This window comes from Peromyscus californicus, unplaced genomic scaffold (genome assembly GCF_007827085.1).
Source record: "Peromyscus californicus insignis strain IS unplaced genomic scaffold, ASM782708v3 Scaffold_8__1_contigs__length_139910024, whole genome shotgun sequence".
Lineage (NCBI taxonomy): Eukaryota > Metazoa > Chordata > Mammalia > Rodentia > Cricetidae > Peromyscus > Peromyscus californicus.
This window is the reverse complement of record NW_026294606.1, coordinates 100,627,581-100,648,825: the sequence shown is the minus strand read 5'-3', so window position 1 is coordinate 100,648,825 and position 21,245 is coordinate 100,627,581. Positions and strand designations below refer to the sequence as shown.

Sequence of the window (21,245 nt, the reverse complement as noted above, 5' to 3'; positions counted from 1 at the left end):
TAAACCCTGTTATTCTCCTTATTAACATATAATCACGATGCCAACAATAACCAAAACAATCAGCAAAAGTCATGACAGGTACACTGTCGCCCACCTCCTGTTTCTATGAAGAAGGTTCTGTTGGCACACAGCCAGCACATCTGGCTACTTTCACACTCAGAAGGAGAGTTGGGTAGTTGTGCCTGAGATCATGTGGTCCCAAAGTCTACCGTGTTATCCTTCATCTCTTTACAGAGGAAGTTGGCCAAACCCTGGACTAAAGGAATGTCCATACACCACTCCTTCTGATCGCATATTTTGGGGCAAATCTCTTAGCTATTTAGAGCTTTTCTCCATTCCCAGTGTGGAAATTAAAATGGCTCTTATGGATGGGTTTCTGTGATATTAAAATCATAATGTAAGCAGCAAGGGCCCGATCTAGTTTATTTATACTATATATGTTTGCTTGTTCTCCCCCAAACTTACCATCGGCCAGAAAGTTCAATTGCTGGCTGAAGATTACTCTGTTGAATAGTCCCTGTGAGCACAAATATTTAGAGACAAAGGTTTTTCCCTGACAACTGAAAGTTATTTCTCCTGATTACCTATTTGATGTTACAGCTTACTTGTGAGATACGATATCATTTCTTGCGGTCAAGCGAATGGGATGAAATCTCAAACCCTAATAAGTTTTTAAAAGAAAAATAACCAGTTGGCTGTTTGTTTTGTGTTGTTATTGCTGCTGCTGCTGCTGTTTTTCAGAGAGGGTCTCACTAGGTGACCTTGGTTGACCTAGAACTCCCTGTGTAGACCAGCCTAACTTGAACTTATGGTGAGCCTCTGCCTCAGCCTCTCATGTGCTGGTATTACAGGCATGCAGCACCTTGCCTGTCCTAGATGAGCTTTTTCCCCTTAAAGAAACATATATTGATTAAGCCTATAAATTGGGGGCATGCACACAATTTTAACTTCTTCCCATATACCTTAGAAATCCCAGCTCCTTCATAAAGAGCTAGGCAAATAAGGAGGTCTTTAAGAAGTACCCATCAATAGAGAAGGAATGAATTAATGAAACAGGTACAACTTGAAAGCATGAAGAAATGAGGGTCATAGTCTGAGGAAAGTGTCTAGTCTAGTTGGTGTTCTGGTGTACTTCAGTCCAGCCCCCTGTCCTGTCAAGACTTAATAGGTGTGTGTTGTTCGCATTGACCTTCAAAGGAAACACACCATCACCAGACTTGTCTCCAGCAGGAGAAATGTATTCAGTGTGTTTCAAAGTGAGCTTCCCCTCCAGCTGGTATTATGCTTTCATTACCTTGCCTTACCTTGGCAGCACTTCTCATTAAGGAGAGTATCAACTCTGTCCATGTATCCTTCAGTGGCTTGACCTGCTGAGGAGGACCAAGGGGACAGGGGCCACTTTCCCATAGCCTTGTAGAGTAGTGGTGGTTCTGGGACAAAGTCTCGGATTTGGTTCAAATCTGGGAGCCCTGGAATCACACTACTAGTTAGTTCTTAGTAGCACTGTGACCTAGACTCCCTGAATGGTTGTTTTTGTTTTTTTTTTTTTTTTTTTAAGGAATGTCTTGGTGCCCAGGCTATAGTACTTCCAAAGGAATGAATCTCAAGGGTGTAGCGTCAAACCCAACAGTCCTGCTCTGAGCCTCTCAATGTCTGGTCTTCTTTTCCAGCCTGGATACCCACTACTACCGCTTCAAGCTGACTAACAAAGGACGACGGGTCCAGCAACTGTTCTGGATGAATGATGATTTCCACCCCGAGGAAAAGCAAAGTAAGAAGGAACTGGTGAAGAAGGGACCTACTGGTAGCTGTCGCCAGTCCCAGGTCTCCCGGGAAACCATGGATACAGGGAGCCCCGTGTTTCAACTTCACCCCGTCAGGATGGAGTTGTACCCAGGCCAGACAATTGATGTGATCCTTGAAGGATATTCTGCCATTCCCAGGGTAAGAGGAAAACACGTTCAGAAGCTGTTTTTCTCCCAAATAAATCTCTGCTGTACTGTATCTGTTTCTTAGGAAGGTCCCTTGGCATTTATCTCAAAGGCTACACATAGCACTGAGTTACCATGGCAGCATTCCGTGCTTTCAAGGTTCAGCTCTGCTCAGTTTTCTGTTTGTTTCTATAGCTACTATAACCCCAACCTTAAAGGACCGTTTAAAGCCAGTTCTCATTACTACAATCAACATTGACCAGACAGCAAGTCCCTGGTAGAAAAATATCCAGTTTGCATTCCAAGAAAATTTTCCTATTAACATTTAGCAGTCTTACCTAATTTTTTCCTGAAAACAGCATACTTTTATAGATGCTCTGGGCTGCCTCAGTTATAACCATATCTCTGATTTTTTTTTGTAACCTTGCCTGACTAAATGATACCTCATTTAAAAACAACATCTTTGGGGTGGCTGAAAAGATAGCTCAGCAGTTAAAAGCATTGGCTGCTCTTGCAGAGGATCTGTGTTCAGTTCCCAGTACTCACATGGCAGCTCACAGCCAGCAATGTAATTCTAGTTCCAGGAAATTCCACGCCCTCTTCTGGCCTCTTCAGTCACCTGGCATATATGTGGTATGCATATCTACATGCAGGCAAAACATTCATACACATATAATTTTGTGTAGATCAAATAGCCAGGTTAATCTCTAGCAATAGACTTTCTAGTTTTGTTTATATCAGTACCAGACACTCAGCTTAAAACACTTAAGCATACTGGCACTGTGTATCTGTTTATTACAGTCCCTTAAGGAGTTTGGAAATCACCAAGTACAAAAAAAAAAAACAAAAAAAAAAAAACAACAACAAAAAAAACCAATACTCTTTTTAGTCACCCAGGAGTCTTTCCTATTCCCAAACATAGACTTTCTGAATGAGATAAGATGTTTACTTGAGCTCCCGCTTAGGAGGCTTTTGGGGTGACACTGAATTTTTCTCTTCATAAAATAAGAAGCAATGAGAAATTGTTTCCCAGAGGTAAAGTGGGAAATCTGGTCCATTTGCTAGCTTCTTTAGAGTCACAGATTCCACCTTATTTCTTTTACATCATTTCCTCACCAAGTATTTTCAGGTAGAATACATCCTCCCTGCAAAAAGGATGCCTCTCATTGGGGAGTCTTATATAATGTTTCCCTTTTCTCCTTATTTGGGGCATCAGCCAACTTTGATTGTGTACGTGCCTTGAGATAAACACTTCTAGGCACTAAGGATGTAAAGATGACTATAACATATGCCCTAATCTTAAGACACAGTCTGTAGTAGGAGCATATTTCTAATGTGGTTACCCAGAGTTAAGCATATTTTTAAGAGGTGTTAAATCTGGCCTAAAGGAAACTAAATACACCTGGAGCTTCAGTGAAAGCTTCCCTGTGTGGGCTTGCAAATCATGAGAATGTTGAATTCATTAACAGCCCTGATGTATGTTGTGTGCAGAGAGTCAAAGAAAAGCTGGTGTGCCATGCCATCGTCGGAGCCCAGAAAGGAAAAAGCTTGCTGATGTCCGTGAACATCATCTGTGAATTTATAGCACCTCTCATCGAGCTCTCCACCAGGCAGCTCATCTATCGACTGGAAAAGGTCAGTGAGGCTGTGCCGGGGAGGCCTGAGTGTTCTAGCCCGAGCCAGCATGTCCGTGCTTCCATTTTAGAAGCTAAGCTAATGAGAATCCTGTTACTGCCCATCCCTAGGACAGTGTTGATTTTCTTTTCAAGCTTCAGAGGCCAGTACACATTTAGCTAAAAATTCTGAAAGTAAACCTGTAGTTCTATGAAGTGGAAATCCTGTTTGCATCATCCCTGGTGCATAAGACCAAAGAGAAAGGGTCTATTGGTGCAGAATATGCATGAAAGTGTGCGAACACTCCATCATTTTTGCTTTAAGTAGAGTAAACACTACTGCAGAGAAAGGGTTGGAATAGAATCAGCAACAATTATAATAATTAGTAAGAATGACTACCGCCTACTGATTACTATTGCTAGGCATCCGTACTCAATTACCTACATGTCCAGGTGCCCTTCACAAAACCCCACCATGGTAGGCTCCATTATCATTCTTGTGATACACATAAGGAAGCTAACACTGCCCCTAAGATTGCTGTGGAATAAGTAATCAACTAAAACCAATTAATCTGCATGGTAGAGCATCTGTCCTAAGCTGGAGGCTGTACTGGTGTTGGAAATCTGGTGAACCAGACAGACAGTCAAAGCCAAGAGACTTGTTGAGGTTAAAGACTGTACACAAGTTAGGGGAGTGTCATTGTTCCAATCGCAGGGATAAACGGTCAGCAGCTCAGGAGGCGTGGCCTTAGCTGTCTGTGTACTCAGTCCAAGGCTGCTTGCTCCCTTGAGCAAGTGCCTCAAGCTGAGACTGAAGTAAAGGGAGAAGTTAGTCTGATGGCAAGAGAAGGGGAAAGAACTCCAGGCTGAGGACTTCTGTTGGGAAAAGGCCTGGGGGGGGGGGGGTGTGAACATTGAGAGGTGACCCCAGACAGAGAACATGCCAAGAATGACCAGAGTCTCCCTGGAAAGTGATTATACCAAGAATGGTGAAGGTCTTTTGGAGATGGGGCAGAGGCCAAATACATATGGCATGTGTGCTAGACATGTTCTGGACTTTGGGGTTCATTCTGGAAAGCCGTTAAAGGACTTCAAAAGTGGAGACAAATGTGGTCTGGTTTATCCATTAGAATAACTCGTTAGAGTGCTGGTTGCTAAGGAGAACGTTTATTCAGACTGCTCATGTGCAAGACACTGTCTGATGCTAGGAATCCAGCCGTGAGGCTAACCCTTCCCTGGAGAAGCTCATAGCCTACTGGAAAGACCAAAAATTGACTAAGTCATTGTCCCATGACCTAGCGCTGTGACAGGAAAGTGTGTGTGTGTGTGTGTGTGTGTGTGTGTGTGTGTGTGTGTGTGTGTGTGTGGCCGTGCCTGACCAGTCACAGGTGCGTCAACTGGGGTTCTCGTCATCACCTCAGAATTTGCAGGAGAGCACTCAGAACCGTTTATTCTGGGAGTAGATTCCATCAGACGTGGTTCGGTAAATCTGTTGAGAACCCCATGGACCAGGTGCTTTGGTGAGATATGAATAAAGGAACTTTACAAAGTCCAGGGGGCCAGGGAGACATACAGGTTCAATTCAAAACAAGTTTTTGAATGTCTGCCATGTACTGGGCACCTACAGTGGATACAGAGGAGAGAAGAGTCTGGCTTCGCCAGCTTGCAGGCCTCGTGGGTAGTGAGGAAGTTGAGTCAGGGTTTGAGTAGCAGCAGAGCTAGCCATGAAGCTGACAAACTCCATGACAGACACACTGAAGATGGTCATGCTTTGGGAGTTCCTGGGAAGTTTCACTGGCGCTTTCAGACCTTTCATTGTAAACAATCAGAAGAGATAGTTATTGGCAAACAGCTGCACTGAATTTGGTGGCTTCATATTTTCCCTAAGAACAGCTACTCAAAGGAATTTAGCAAGGATTTACTGAAAGCGGTTCTGTGCAAGACACTGTATGTTAAATATACAGCATAGTTTCTTATTCAATTTTTCTAAGCTTGTAAGCATGCATAGCATATGCCGACAGTGTGCCTTTTTTTTTTTTTTTTTTTTTGGTTTTTCGAGACAGGGTTTCTCTGTGTAGCTTTGTGCCTTTCCTGGAACTCACTTTGGAGACCAGGCTGGCCTCGAACTCACAGAGATCCGCCTGCCTCTGCCTCCCAAGTGCTGGGATTAAAGGCGTGTGCCACCACCGCCCGGCCAGTGTGCCTTTTTGTCTTCTTCTATCCTCCTGACTTTTGACAGAAGCAGGGTAACAGATTCTTGCTTCAATGTCTGTTGTTGGAGTTGATTGCTAAATTAAAACATGCAAAATTCTGAATGCGGTAATAATTTCTCATTGGATTAAAAAGTGGATTGGGGTCAATGAAATGGTTCACTGTCATTACCAGGTAAAGGTACTTGCCACCAAGCCTGATGACCCAAGTTCAATCCCCCCAGGACCCACATGGTGGAAAGACATAATGACTCCTGCAAGATGTCCTCTGATCTTCTTATTTGTTTCTGCCCTTCTTTCTCCTCAAATTCAGAAGCTTGAATTCTCCCCCACCGTGTTTCCCATTGCTCATCTCCTGCCCATCATTAGAATTTATCAGGGACGATGAAGAAATATATCCACATTACCCGGCATGCACAAGAGACCTGTGAGGGCTTGGCATTCAGACTGAATTGTCCAGCATACAACTGCTCTGCCTCCTGCTGTTGGCCCAGGGCAGTGTGCCTGGTATGGTACATTGGAATATAAAGACATAAACCCTGCCACTCCATCAACTCTATGCTATTTGTATTGTTCACGCACTCTGGAGATGAAACAGCATCTCTGTGGGATTGGAAAGGTCAGCTGAAACTTTTGGCCTGCTTGCTTCATGAAGTTCCAGATGCAGATTCTGTCTACTGATATTTGGGAGACAAACAGCCCAGAAAGAAGGGGTCATTTTAAAATAGATTGGTTTCTCCAGACTTCAGTTCCTTCTCATCACTAACCTCCGAATGGCCTCTTGCCAAAACCAACCAAGTGTGGCTTCTTCACTTCCGAGCCATCTGCAGTGACACAGCAGCCTTCAGGGAAGGTCACTGTGTGGACAGTTCTCTGGGCAGCCTCCATGAACTGATAATGCAAAGGGGGTCAGTGTCTGTGTCCCCTTCATAGAGGGAGAGAACCAAAGGCTGGCATCGTGTGACAAATACCAGACCAGACTTCTGACGCAACCTCGGCAGTCCACGGGAGCTGGTGGAGGCAGGGCCTGGGAAGACCAAGAGCCGTGGTGCGGGGAAGATGATGCTGTAAGAACAGCTGGAAGACTCAGCCGGATCAAAATGTGAAAGTCAGGGGGTGGAGGGTGATGAAATTAGAATGAGGAGAAAAAGCAAGTCAAAATGTGGAGACTGTTTTTAAGGGCTACATTTTTATTAGAAGAAACCCCAAATTATCAGAGTTCTTACCTTAGAGGCTACAGGTTGAGGCTTCTGGTTACTCCTCCTGATGCTAAAGTACCCCTTTCTAGATCACACAAAGATGAATGTAAACCCCAACATTAGAGTGAGGAAAACCCAGCCTGAGCAAAAGCATCTCACTCAAGAACCATTCCAGCCCTTTCTCTGGTTAAGAAATGCAGTCCAGCAGCTCTCACAGAGATAGATGGCTTCCATATCACCTCTTCTGCTACTGGGGAAATTTACAGGGGAGATGTATGGGGATTTGCCAACATAGCAACGTAAGCATGTCTGTAAAGTGGATATTTTAAACTGAAGGGGGAAAATCACCTAAGAGCCAAATGTTTTATCTGTTGTGACAATTCCTCAAGTCTTTCTCAAGCTATCACAGATTTATTAAACTTTGTTCCATGGCAGTATGTGCATTGTGGCAGTGTGTGCAGTGTATATAGTGTGGCAGTATGTGCAGTGTGTGCAGTGTGTGCAGTGTGACAGTGTGTGCAGTATGGCAGTGTGTAGTATGTACAGTGTATGCAGTGTGGCAGTGTGTGCAGTGTGGCAGTGTGTGCAGTGTGACAGTGTGTGCAGTATGTGCAGTGTATGCAGTGTGGCAGTGTGTGCAGTATGGCAGTGTGTAGTATGTGAAGTGTGTAGTATGTGCAATGTGCGCAGTGTGACAGTGTGTGCAGTATGTGCAGTGTATGCAGTGTGGCAGTGTGTGCAGTATGGCAGTGTGTAGTATGTGCAGTGTATGTAGTGTGGCAGTATGTGCAGTGTGTGCAGTGTGGCAGTGACAGTTTGCTCTAGTAGTTTGTTTTGTTTTGCTTTAAACTAAGCACTCAGGGCCTCTCTGAGAAATCTACTCTCTGTTTTCTGGGTTATGTAAGTTCATGTTTCAGAATCCTAACACACTTCATTCCACCTCATTTCTGTAAACCTCTACCATGGGGAAATAAATGTCTCTGTGAAGGGAGGGGGTGCTAAGGTTTTTGTTCAGAACTGATGAGACTTGTAACTCAGGGCTCACTGGACTTACTGTGGCTTGCCTTTGTCTCTTCTTTTTCCATTTCCTCTTGTGCAGAAGCCCAACACCGTCCTGGAACCTGATTACCAGTCCTTGACTATAAAGAACATCACCACCCTGCCTGTGAACATGCTGCTTACAACAACTGGACCCTTCTTCATGTGTGAGAATGATAAATCCCTGCTGCCTGCAACTCCTAAGGTAACTTAGCAGGGAGCGCGCGCGCGCGCGTGTGTGTGTGTGTGTGTGTGTGTGTGTGTGTGTGTGTGTAAAGGAAGAGAATAAAAATATACTGCCTAATTTCAGTCCAGAAAAAAATACAAAATGACCCAGGAAACCAATAGGAAAATGAATACAGAAAATTGCAAACAAGCAATAACTTATTTCAACTCTCAGTCAGTGGGAAGACTCATGCATGGCTTGAGACCTTCCAGCCCAGCAGGATAACCTACTCGCTCCTGCCCTTCATAATGAAGTGAATCTACACAAGGCAATGACTTCCTACTAATGAAGTCTAACCCAAGACCCTACCTCAAGGAACTGGTCAAGTCCAGTCTCCCAGTGAACAAGCCCATCTCCGAGTACTAAGAAACCTGATCCAAGCAGAGAGAAAAGGCTGCAAGCCTGCCCCAGCTGCCAGTGTGAGGCTGGAAGCAGCATTCTCTAAACAGCCCCTTGAGGTGTCTGTCTGATCTTTGCTGGGCATGAGAGCTACAGTAGAATTGAGGGCCGTGGGTAGGTGACAGTGCAGAGCCGTGGAAGAGGAGGGCTGGAGGGGAAATCAAGCTCATGCTCCATCTGAAAAGCTCAGCCTTCCCTTCTAGAGAGACCACCAATGAGGACAGAGAACAATTGCCAGATCTCATGAGAGGGCCTGTGACTTAAGGAGATTTGCTATGAGCCACACTCAGCAAAATGGCACCTTTGAAGTGGGTGGGGACAGAGTGCTTGGGGAGAAGGTGTACCAGACAGTACCCATCTGGTCTCTTTCGACCACAAGAGAGGGAAGACCAGCTAAGATTTCTCAACATAGAAAAATAAAGAAGAGACAAGTCCCAAGTGGACTTAGCCAAGAAAGGCCAACAGGCCAGGCCTGTAGCTCTCAACAGCCTCAGAGAAAGTGCAGCTGCTATGTCCTGACTCTGAAGAAACCTCAAGGATGAGGCATGAGTCCTCCAAGAGACGGCAGGTGACACCACAGAGCATAGGAGACAAACAGATGGAGGCTGTGGAGATGCAGACATGAGTACCAGTCTTACTCGGAAGTCTTGGTCCACTGTCGTTCTTCCTGCACTTGTAATGGGATGAAAGCAGAAACCCCCTCCCTGCCCCAAAAGATGAAGAGCCCATAGCACTAAAAGGTGGGTAGAGGATAGATGGAACTAAAGAATGAGATTTGAAGCTAACTTAGGTAGATAGAAGGATGCTTTTATAGTGGGTTGGAGGAGGGAAATGCTGTTCAAATCTGCATCCCAGAAAATGTTGCAATGGAGTTGTGAAGAATGAAGCTGTTGTACCCAGTGGGCTTTAGAGTGTCTCTGAGATACTGAGAGACAATACATATGAGGGGACTGCTGAAGATGGGGGTGGGGCGCGGTATGTACCAGACGCCACCAAGACAATATGGACAAAACAAAAATAGTGCTCTTCTCTAGAAATATGGGTCAAAATATTGGGGGAAAGCCTCATGCTTCAGGTGGTATCCGTGCTGTTGTCCCGGATTAGCCCCTCGTCCTCTTCCTCATTCTGGTACCCAGCTGTAAGCATTGCCTATTCATCCCTTCTTGGTCCAAGAACACTGTACCATGTTCCAACTCCATGACAAGAGTTAAGAAATGGAAGGCTGGAGAGGTGGTTCCATGGTTAAGATCACTGACTACTCTTGCAGAAGGCCTATATCCAGTTCCCAGCATCAATATGGCGGCTCATAACCTATGTAAGTCCAGTTCCAGGCGACCTGATATCATCTTCTGGCCTTCGTGGGTTCCCATACACATGTGGTACTCGGAAACTCAGCAGACACATACACATGCATACACACACAAACACACAAATAAATGAATAACTATTTTTAAAAAGATTTTAAAATGCTGGCCTGTTAGTGGTGGGGAGAGCAGGGTGGGTCAGGAGCTCCTGTTCCTAGTACCACATTTTCAGTTTTCATATTACTTATTCATATAGCCTTAATAAAAAATTCAAATTTATTAAAAATAGAGAACTTCCATGAATCGACATGAAAAAGAGCTGCAGCCCAATAGAAAGCCAGAAGAAGAGAGTCGAGTTCACAGAAGGAAAACGAAATGACTCTCGAACACATGAAAGCAGGTTCTGCTTTGCTCATATTGACATGAACAGAGGCATACAGAGCCACACAATAAACCTGTCAGGTCAGCGAAGAGCAAAAGGGGGAGAGCACTTAGCTTAGGTAGGGCGTGTGGACACACTCTCCCTGTGTGATGATGCTGGACAGTGTGCAGTGGAAGGCAATGCACCAATCTCAAGATGCCCTTTGATGGCGTAATTCCATGCTCAGGGATTTCTACAGACCCAAGATACAAGATGGCACACAAGCAAGGGACGAGAGAATTCATCTGACCACTGCTTATGAGGGCAAACGTTTGGGGCCAATAACCTTGAGGGATTGATGGAGTAAATGATAGCAGGACTATAAAATGATATAAAATGAAGCTTCTTTTTTTTTTTTTTTTTTTTTGGTTTTGCCTTTTTTTTTATTTTTAATTAATTTATTTTGCAATACAATTCAGTTCTACATATCAGCCACGGATTCCCTTGTTCTCCCCCCTCCCGTCCCCCTCACCTTCCCCCCAAACCCCCCCCCCCATTCCCATCTCCTCCAGGGCAAAGCCTTCCCCACAGACTGAGGTCAACCTGGTAGACTCAGTCCAGGTAGGTCTAGTCCCCTCCTCCCAGGCCGAGCCAAACAATCCTGCATAGGCCCCAGGTTTCAAACAGCCAACTCATGCAATGAGCACAAGATCTGGTCCCACTGCCTGGATGCCTCCCAAACAGATCAAGCCAATCAACTGTCTCATCCATTCAGAGGGCCTGATCCAGTGGGGACCCCTCAGCCATTGGTTCATAGTTCATGTGTTTCCATTCATTTGGCTATTTGTCCCTGTGCTTTATCCAACCTTGGTCTCAACAATTCTCGCTCATATAAACCCTCCTCATTCTCGCTAATTGGACTCCCAGAGATCCACCCGGGGCCTAGTCTTGGATCTCTGCATCCAGATCCCTCAGTAGTTGGATGAGGTTTCTAGCACAACAATTAGGGTGTTTGGCCATCCCATCACCAGAGTAGGTCAGTTCGGGCTGTCTCTCGACCATTGCCAGCAGTCTGTTGTGTGGGTATCTTTGTGGATTTCTGTGGGGCTCTCTAGCACTTTGCTTCTTCCTATTCTCATGTGGTCTTTATTTACCATGGTCTCCTATTCCTTGTTCTCCCTCTCTGTTGTTGATCCAGCTGGGATCGAAGCTTCTTTTTTTAAAAGGAGGCAGGGACTAGAGAAATAGCTCAGCAGTTAAGAGCACCTGCTATACTTCCAGAGGGCTGAGATTCACTTCCCAACACTCACATCAGGTAGCTTAGAACTGCCTGTAGCTCCAGTTCCGAGAGATGTGGCACCTTCTCTAGCCTCTAACGTTACCTTTTCTCATACACACATATCCCCACATAGATGCACACAGACACATAATTAAAAATAAAATATTTTCAAACGGCAGATATTGGATGGTCTAATATCAAGAAAAGTGAAATGCAGACGAGTAGGAATGATGTGTCATCCGATGTAAAAAGTAAACACGCACAAATGTGATTTTATGTCTGTAGAATGTCTGCAAAGATAGACAAGACACTTGTAAAGCTAGTTACCTCATGTGAGGGAAACCGGGGTGGACGTGTGAAGGCGAGTAGAAGGCTGAGCTGGTTTTCATTGATCTATCTCATATAAGTGAAATCACTCTTAGAATAAGGCCCCTACTTGTCCCGAGACAAAATGGTATAGGCTCTTCAACAGTGAGACATCTTAGTAAAGTCACAAGACTCCTTGATAACCCAGGAGCTATAACATCTAAGCAGAAAAAGAAGAAAGCTGTTAAAAGCTTTTTTATACTGACCTCAAACTTCTCCACAATAACTTAAGGTTACCAAGAAAGTTACTAGATTTTTTTTTAAAGATTTATTTATTTAGTATACAATGTTCTGCCTGCATGCATGTCTGTCTGCAGGCCAGAAGAGGGCACCAGATCTCATTACAGATGGTTGTAAGCCACCATGTGGTTGCTGGGAATTGAACTCAGGACCTCTGGAAGAGCAGTCGGTGCTCTCAACCTCTGAGCCATCTCTCCAGCCCCTAGATTTTTAGTAGAAAGAAATTGTGATGCAAGAATTTTAGAGCCAGCCATGATATCCTTTGAGGAAAAAATGATAAAAGAAAGATACTCTCTGGACACAAGGAGTGATTAACCATCCACACCCCCTTGTTTAAAAGAATTGATAGTGGGTGAGATTCATTCAAAGAATCAAAGGAGGCAGGCACTTGGGAACCAAAATCCACGGTAATGCTGACCCAGAACGCTCACATTTGGGCAGTCATGTTGGTGAGAAATTACTAGGAGACACAATCTCACGTCAAACTCCATGATTCTCTGGCTTTTGAAATCTTTCCTCCACCACTCCCCCTTTGCAATGTTCCCTAAGCCTTGGGCACAGGAGTATTATAGATGTGTATCCATTGGGGCTGGGCTCCACAACTCTGCATATTGATTGGTTGTGGTCTACATCTATTGCAAAGAAAAGTTTCCTTGATGAGGGCCAACCCTTTTCACAGCCAGATGTCAATAAAAACTGCTTAGCACTTAGCTGTCATTCTCTTTATTGAGAAGAGGTCATCGTAATACTTAGATACCACGCATTATATCCTGAAACACCTCGCCTATATTAATTCATTCTATCCTCTTCAAAACAGGGAGAGTGGGAGGTACCGTCATCACCCCCATTTTACAGACATGGAAACTAAGCTTCTACACGTTTTCCAGCATCATACAGCTGGAAACTGGGAGAACCCAGCTCCAAATACAGGCATACTGACTCGGGAGTCTTCCAACTTGGGATTAAAGTCCCTTACGGAAAAAAAAAAATTGTCTTCTGGTTTAAGATTTGTTTTTCTTCTTTTTAATCATATGTATGTGTGTGCGGGTATGTGCATGGGTGCTGGTGGCGAGTCCCAGAGAGGGCGGTGTCAGATCCCCTTTGCTGGCAGTTGTGAGCACTCAGTATGGGTGCCTGAAACTGAGTTCAAGTCCTCTGCGAGAGCAATGCATGCTCTTAACCACAGCCATCTCTCCAGACCTCTGTCTTCAGGTTTTTTAAAGTTCACCATATATTTTAAATAAAATAATATAATGAAATCCTGTTTTATAAAGTCCAACCCTTTACCCATCGTGCCTATAACTAACATCTACCAAAAATATTAACTCCAAGCAATAGCGTGGTGAAGGATCTCTAATTTAAAGTTTTTAGATTTTGTAGATTGCCTAATTTCTGCAAAATCTTGCCTCTCAAAACAATTTTAAGTACCAGGCAGTGGTGGCATACACCTTCGATCCCAGCATTCCAGAGGGAGAGGCAGGTGGATCTCTGTGAGTTTGAGGCCAGCCCAATCTACAAATAGAGTTCCAGGACAGCCAGAGCTGTTACACAGAGAAACTTTGTCTTGAAAAACAAAATAAAACAAAAAAATTAAGTCAATCTTCAAAGATAGATATGTGGAGATACATGGAAATGTCTCTGTCTAAATTGTACCAGGGTGCATGTGTGCCAGAGGCAACAGGTGTCCAGTAGGCCTTTGAAATGGGATTAGACAGATCGGGGTACTTGTGATCTCCTCCCTCCCCCTCCTCTCTCTGTCTCTCTCTCTTAGACACACATACACACACACACACACACACACACACACACACACACACACACACACACACAAACTCACACACACACACACACACACACACACACACACACACACACACACACCCCAGCTAACTGGCTCTATCAACCAAAGTGCACAGTTAATAGGTCCTAGGTAAATGGACCGTGTGAGCCCCGTGGAGCAGTGAAAGCCACTGTAAATCCTAACCCCTGACTCATGCCCCTGCCATTGCAAACCATGAGGTAGCTTTACTACAGACAGACAGACAGAACACCATGGGACCCACGGAGACTGGAAATCAGAAAAAATTGAAGAAACCATGACAGACAAACCCTGCTCTTGGTGTCGTTTCATGTTGAACAGAAAACACTGGGAAGTGGATAACACAGCCCTTAATATTTAGTATTGTAGGGAATGGAAGACATTCAAACGAAATCTGATCCTCTCTGGCCTGCTCTGTACAAAGCCCATTCCTCCATGCTTCAGACAGCTTTCAATTTATCTTAAGGAAAGAACTTTCCTGTTTGTCCAGCAAGAACATTTTCCAAACTAGTTTATTTTTATTTGAGATTTAATAAGGGGCTGAGAAGATGGCTTGGTGGTTAAGAGCACTTGCTCATCTTTCAGAGGGCCTGTGTTTGGTTCCAGCACCTGCATGGCTCACAACCACATGTACCTCTACTTCCGGTGGTTCTAACTCCCCTTCTGGATTCTGTGGGTACCTGCACACATGTGGTGCGCACACACACACACAGACAAGCAGGCACACAAACACATAAATAAAATAAGTTTAAATTTTTAAGACTATATAATGATGAGTACTCACTGCAGGTTTGACTTTGTGCAGTTTGTCAATTCTTACAATCCTAAAGTTCTTAGCAGAATCTTTTCCTTCAAATATCACACACACACACACACACACACACACACACACACACACGCTATCTTGGTCTGTGCGCTGATGGACCAACAGTATATCTGGGCTGAATACTTTATGAGGTTTATTTGGTCCCCAGTTGTGCAGGTCAAGAGCATGGCGTCGATGGGAGAGCCTTGTGCACTTCAAGTGATGAGAGAGAGCAGAAAGGGAAGAGGGAGATATGTGGGGAAGAACATCATGAGGGTCAGCGTTGCTTTGTAACAACCCATTCATATTTCAACTAGCCAGGTCTCATCGGAAAAGAATTCACTCCTAGACTCTATCCCCACTGACAATCCAATTTCAGCATGAGTTTGAGAGACAAAATAATTTTTAAACCCAACCAATAGCTGTTAATTATTCATAGGCATGTGTTTAAAGAAATATGCATGAATGTATGTGTGTGTGTATAAAGTTGTGGATGTACAGGGTTTTGACTGTCCTGCGTCATGTATCACATTGGACTTTCAAAGTATAGGAGTTGGTAACTTCGTGTTATCTTGTTCATAGCCTATAAAACTGGAGGTCAATGAGGAGAAAAGCCTGCTGGTCAAGTTTGACCCCTCCTACAGAAATGACCTGAACAATTGGGTGGCAGAGGAGATGCTGTCCATTAAGTATGTAGAGCACCCTCAGGTGGACAACCTGTGCTTGCGTGGAGAAGTGCATTACCCCAACCTCAGCTTCGAGATGATGGAGGTGGATTTTGGCTGCATCCTGAATGATACCGAGGTCATTCGCTACATCAACATCACCAACTGCAGCCCCTTGGTTGTCAGATTCCATTGGTTCTTCCTGGTGGACGATGATGAAAATCAGATAAGGTACACCCCTCCCAGGAAGCCCACAGGCCCGAGCTGCTCACATGGTCTCTGTGTAGCTTTCCTCTGGGTTAACTGAATTCTTTGCACTGGCCTTTCATGAGTACCTTCAGTCTGATAAGTCATTGCTCACAGAAATAATGGAACCTAAAGTCAGGGCTCAGCTCAAATTTCCAAACAGGAAAGCGAACATGTTTTTGAAAACCCTGTCATCGCCAAAGTTAAGAAGGAATATTCAAACATTTTCTTTCTGTTGAAATCTAGTGGCTAGTGCACTGAAAGTCTGTTAGTAAAAATAAAGTCGTTGCAGAGTTTTTAACTGATTTCTTCACATGCTAAGAACATGTCACGTGAGATCTACCCTCTTAACAAATGTCAAGTGCACAGTGACACCAGGTGTGATGCTCTATAGCAGACTTCCAGAACTTGACCATTTCTTACCTAACGAAAGCTTTATGCCTGTTGGTACCCATTCTCCTCTTCCCCAGACTTAGGCAATCACCATTCCACGCTTTGATTTATGAATCTGATTATTTTTGACAAATCATACAATGGCTATTTTAAAAGAAGCAACAACACTGTTGATAAGGTCTGGAGAAACTGGAACTCTGGACACTGTTACCAGGAAGAGACGATGATGTCATCCCTGTGGGAAACAGTATAGAGGCTCCTAAAGGAAGTTAAAAGTTGACTCAGTGTTGTGGCTGAGTGATAAGCATCACGTCCTCACGTTTTACACATGTTGTCACATGCTGCAGAATTTCCATCTGTAAAAGCTGAGTGGTATTCCTTTCTGTTGTATGTAAATGCTCCATCCTATTTACACATTGTGTTGGCGTTTGGGTTGTTTGAAAGGTTTATCTCTGGGGATAATGCTGCCAGGAACAGACCTCGAGATCCTGATTTTAATCCTGTTGGATAAATACCCAAGACTGAGACTGCTGGATCAGATGGTGGTTTTATTTACTTATTTTTAATGCTGGGGGTGGAACCCAGAGTTCCAGGTGTGCTAGACAAGTGCTTTAGCACGGAGCTGCTTCCCCAGGTCTCTTTTCATTTGAGAAGCCTCCGTGCTCAGTTCCATGGCAACTGCGCCATTGTGCCTCCTGGCAACAGCATGCTCTGCTCACCACACTAACGCTTCTCTAACAGCTGTGAGGGGATCGCCCACCCAGGCTATGATTTGCATTTCTGTGATGATTGCTGATGCTGAAGGGTTGGATGTAACTGCTCCCGATGTGTACGTCTTTGGAGAGATGTCTATTCAAATCCTTGACCCATTTTTAAATGGGGCCGTTAGTTTGGGGCTTTGGGGGTTTGGTTTGGCTATTGAATAGTAGGAGTTGCTCACTGGTTTTGGAAATTAGCCCCTTCTCAGTAGTATAGCTGGTGAGCTTCACTCACTCCATGGATGGCGTCTTCACTCTGTTGATCTTTTCCTTTGCTGTGCAAAGCCTTTGGAGTTTGATGCTGCCCCGATTATTTTTGTTTTTGTTTCATTGGCTACAGAGTTTCCTCTGTGTGTGTGTGTGCATGTCCACGTGTCTGCAGCTCATGTGTGTGCACAGGTGTGCATGCACATGTACGCACATATATGCACACGCATGTGGAAGCCAGAGGACAACCTTGGGTCTTGTTCCTCAGGCACCATCCACCATGGTTTTTTAAATTAATTTGTAAGTTTTAAAGTTAGCTTATAAGGAGAGGGAGAAATAATTATAATGTCAATAAAGTATTGGCAATGAATAAACATGGGAAAATATGTGCTTACATGACATTTTATATTCAAAAAAATTAGCTTCCAGTAGGTTTCCGTATGGCATTTTGATACATACTTCATTTTGGTCGGCTCTTCCTCCTCACCGTGCCCCATCTCCCGGCCTTCCTTTCCCACTGTATCCCCTTCACTTCGCACTGTTTGTATTCTCCACCTCCCTCCCTTAAAGCCTCTTTTATTCCATCCTCACTCGTCCCTCGCTAGGCTCTTGGCTGCTGAGCCATCTCTCCGGTCCTATCAGAGTAGTTTTAGTTTGTATTTCCCTAATGCAGAAAAGTTGTGGGCACTATCTCAAACACCGATTGGCCGTTTGTATTTCTTCTTTTGAACACTGTCCTCTTCGGGTCATTGTCTTGTTTATTGCTTGGCAACTCCGCTTCTCTGGTGTTTAACTTTTTCAGTTCTTTATATAGTCTAGATATTAACCCTTGTCTGAGACGTGGCTGGCACAGAGTGTCTCCAGTTCTGTTCACTTAGTCTGTGAAGGTTTGTTTGGCTGTTGCGTTGTGGGGGGAGAGAGGCGCGGGCGGAGGGGGTGGGAGGTGCAGGCGGACATGTTGCTATACAGAAGCTTTTTCATTCCATTGGTGTCAGTCTCTTTGTCAATGCTCGAAATGGTTTCCTGTGCTATTCGGCTTCCATTCCAAGATCTGTTGCCTAGACCTGTGTCCTGATGTGTTCTCCTTCTAGAGTTTCTGTACTTCAAGTTAAATTAACATCTGATCCAGCTTGAATTGATTTTTTTGTTTGGTTGGGTTTTTTTTTGTTTTTGTTTTTCGAGAAAGGGTTTCTCTGTGTAGCTTTGTGCCTTTCCTGGATCTCATTCTGTAGACCAGGCTGGCCTTGAACTCACAGAGGTCCTCCTGCCTCTGCCTCCCAAGTGCTGGGATTAAAGGCGTGTGCCACCACCACCCGGCTCTTGAATTGATTTTTGTACAGGATGAATGAGAGCTGTGGGCCTAATTTCATTCTTCCACAGGTGTCTATTTTTTTGAGGCAGAGTCTCTCACTGGAACTAGTCTGACTGGCCAGTGAGCCTCTTACACCTTCCGCATGCTAAGATAACAAGCACATGCTACCATACCAGGCTTTCTATGTGGGTTCTGGTGATTAAACTTGGGTCTTCGTGTGGCAAACACTTCACTGACCAAGCTTTGCCCCCTGCCCCTAGAGTTTTGTTTTCATTTTATTTACTTTAGGGTGGGGTACGTGCCATGGCATACATGTGGAGGTCAGGGTACACTTACGGGGGTTGGAGCTCTTCTTCTGTGTGAGCCCCAGGATCAAATTCAGGTCATTGGGCTCAGCAGCAGGTGCCTCAACCTGATGAACCATCTCATTGGCCTTTAGAGTTTTCCCAATAAGTATTCCAAACCCAAAGTGTGGACTATACGTTGAGTGTGTGCCCCTATTGAGCTTCATATTGCTTGTTCTGAGTGTTTAGATGGATTTCTGTTCTGGTCCACATGTGTTATATGTCTAGACATGCACAGAGTTAGAAAATAGTGGGAGATGGTGAGGACCTCATTTTCTTCTTAGACTGTGGCCAGGACTGATGGAATAATGTGTACTTCCTTCCTGCATGTTTTGACAGCTCAGTGTTCAGTTGTGGAGGGTGTGCAGTCACTCCAACTGAGGAGACCTCTTATTATGTCCTTAGTGGCTCGTCAGGACTTCCAGTACATAATCCTCATCTCATATATGACAACGGCCCTTTTCTTGCCTGTGCATGTTACCATGGTAACGAATGCTTGCTCTGGATGTTTTCCGTAGACATCTAGCAATGACCCAGTGTCTCATTGAAGCTGGCAGCCAGTCCTGGGCCTGAGCCTTGGAGCCTGCTCATTAAATGCCATGGACTGTTTGGGTTTGGAATAAAATTCTGTAGATGAACATTTAAAATAATTATGGAAAAATCAGCCAACCTGACCTAATACACTTTGAATACCAGATTTTGTGAAATTATTCTGATGTAACACAGCTAAATGAGCTTATTCCATCTGGGAGCAAGGGCATGCTTTATTTATTTTTTACTTTTTGAGAGGCCATTTCCATAATTAAAATAATGACATTTTAAAAATGTAGTTGGCCAGTGCTGAATATGATACATTCAATTTTTCATTGGTTCAAGCATATATTTCTTTCTCTCTTCAGTATCTTCTTGTCTCTTGATATTGGTTCTTTGCTTATAATTCATTTGTTCATTCAATCAAAGAGTCATTGGGCAAGAGTTGATAAATAACTCAGCTGTCACATCAGGGCCATGAACATGGGGCTAGTGGAGGAAGCTGATGTGGAAACCATGGAGGACACACTGCAGTGACATGTTCTGAGGAAGGAGGTAACCATGCCCTGAGATGTCACATTCACATGTCCCAGAGCAGAAGCAGGAGAGCATTCTGAGTCACTGGACTTGTAAGTCACAGAAACCTGCACCTTGAACAGAACTCAAAAGGCAGAGCCAGGATCAGTCTAGCCCTAGCCTGGCTTGAGGCAAATTCATATAATGCCATCATTACAGATGAGTCCTCTGTCCCTGCACTCTGCTGGTCTTCACGTGTTGACCTCAGCATTTTCCCAGTCTCTGAGTGGCTACCAGCATTCCAGACTCTGAATGCCTAAGGAAGAGTCATTCTGATCAGGCTAATTGAACCACATTTCCTGTTCCCTCCCCAAACCAGGAGGGTGATGTGCTTGTCACCGTTGTCGCGGCCACACACCTCACAGCAAGGGTAGTGACTTGTGGACCACTGAGGTTTAGGAAGCCGAGAACAGGGTGGATCTTTAAACAAAACTGGCCTAGGGAGAGAATGGATTTGGGAATGGGACAGAAAGTGGGGCAGCAGCATGGTGAGAGCTTGGCTTTCCCTAGGTGAGAAGAAACAATGGAGGATGCAGCTGCAGAGGTGGGCTGGCGGTTGTTTGTAACAGCCCGGTGCTCCGTGAGGAATTTAAACAGTTGTTGGTCATTCTTTTCTTTTCTTTTATGTTTTTTGTTTGTTTGTTTGTTTGTTTTTTGAGACAGAGTTTCTCTGTGTAGCTTTGGAGCCTGTCCTGGATCTCACTTTGTAGCCCAGGCTGGCCTCGAACTCACAGAGATCCGCCTGGCTCTGCCTCCCGAGTGCTGGGATTAAAGGTGTGCGCCACTGGTCATTCTTTTCTTGACTTGCAGATTCCATATGCCCCTGCCGTTCTTCCTATCCCTCCACCCTTCCTTCTCAGCTCTGCCAATAATCACCACACTGGAGTAGGATCCCCCCCCCCCCGCCTCAGTGATTGGTCCCCCGGTACCTTCAGTCCCCCTCTCCTCCTGGCTCTGGTCCCCTCTGCTACAGTTCTAAGTTCAGAGCACTCTTGATGTCTTCCCTTGGCTGCCTCCCAAGTGACTCATGTCCAACATGCTGCACGGTATTTCTGGTCCACCCCCACCCTCCCTTTCTTCCAGGTCTCCCTGTCCCAGTGCGTGGCATCGCTATTCCCCAGGAAGAATTCTTCTTTGTCCAAACCCCACACACTACATCAAACCCACCTGTGCTTCCTTCTAAAAACCCCTTGTTCGTTCCCACTGCTCTATTTTATTCCCCATCACCTGTGACGGGGGTGGTTGTGACAGTCCTTACCGGGCCCTCGGCTTCCACACATGCACCACAGTCTCATTTCTGTTCAGGGTCCTGGTGATGAGAATATGTCCCCCTGGCTTAAGTCTGTAATGACTCAAGTCACTGTGCTCTTCAGAATCAAGTACACGATACTTGGGATGATATTCAGTGAGCCTTAGCCTGAGC

The 21,245-nt window shown here is 44.7% G+C and overlaps 1 protein-coding gene across 7 annotated transcripts in view; it reads left to right on the top strand.

Annotated features, from left to right (window-relative positions):
* The window catches only part of Hydin (HYDIN axonemal central pair apparatus protein), a 365,841-nt gene that overhangs the window by 182,867 nt on the left and 161,729 nt on the right, over positions 1–21,245 (top strand). For all 7 annotated transcript variants that reach the window (XR_008215695.1, XM_052727909.1, XM_052727907.1 and 4 more), the window contains 4 exons: positions 1,671–1,944; positions 3,423–3,566; positions 8,053–8,196; positions 15,373–15,686. Coding sequence is in view for 6 of the 7 variants with exons in the window: in XM_052727909.1 (XP_052583869.1) it covers positions 1,671–1,944; positions 3,423–3,566; positions 8,053–8,196; positions 15,373–15,686 (876 nt within the window). In the remaining variant the exon portion in view is untranslated. The remainder of the gene's footprint in view (positions 1–1,670; positions 1,945–3,422; positions 3,567–8,052; positions 8,197–15,372; positions 15,687–21,245) is intronic.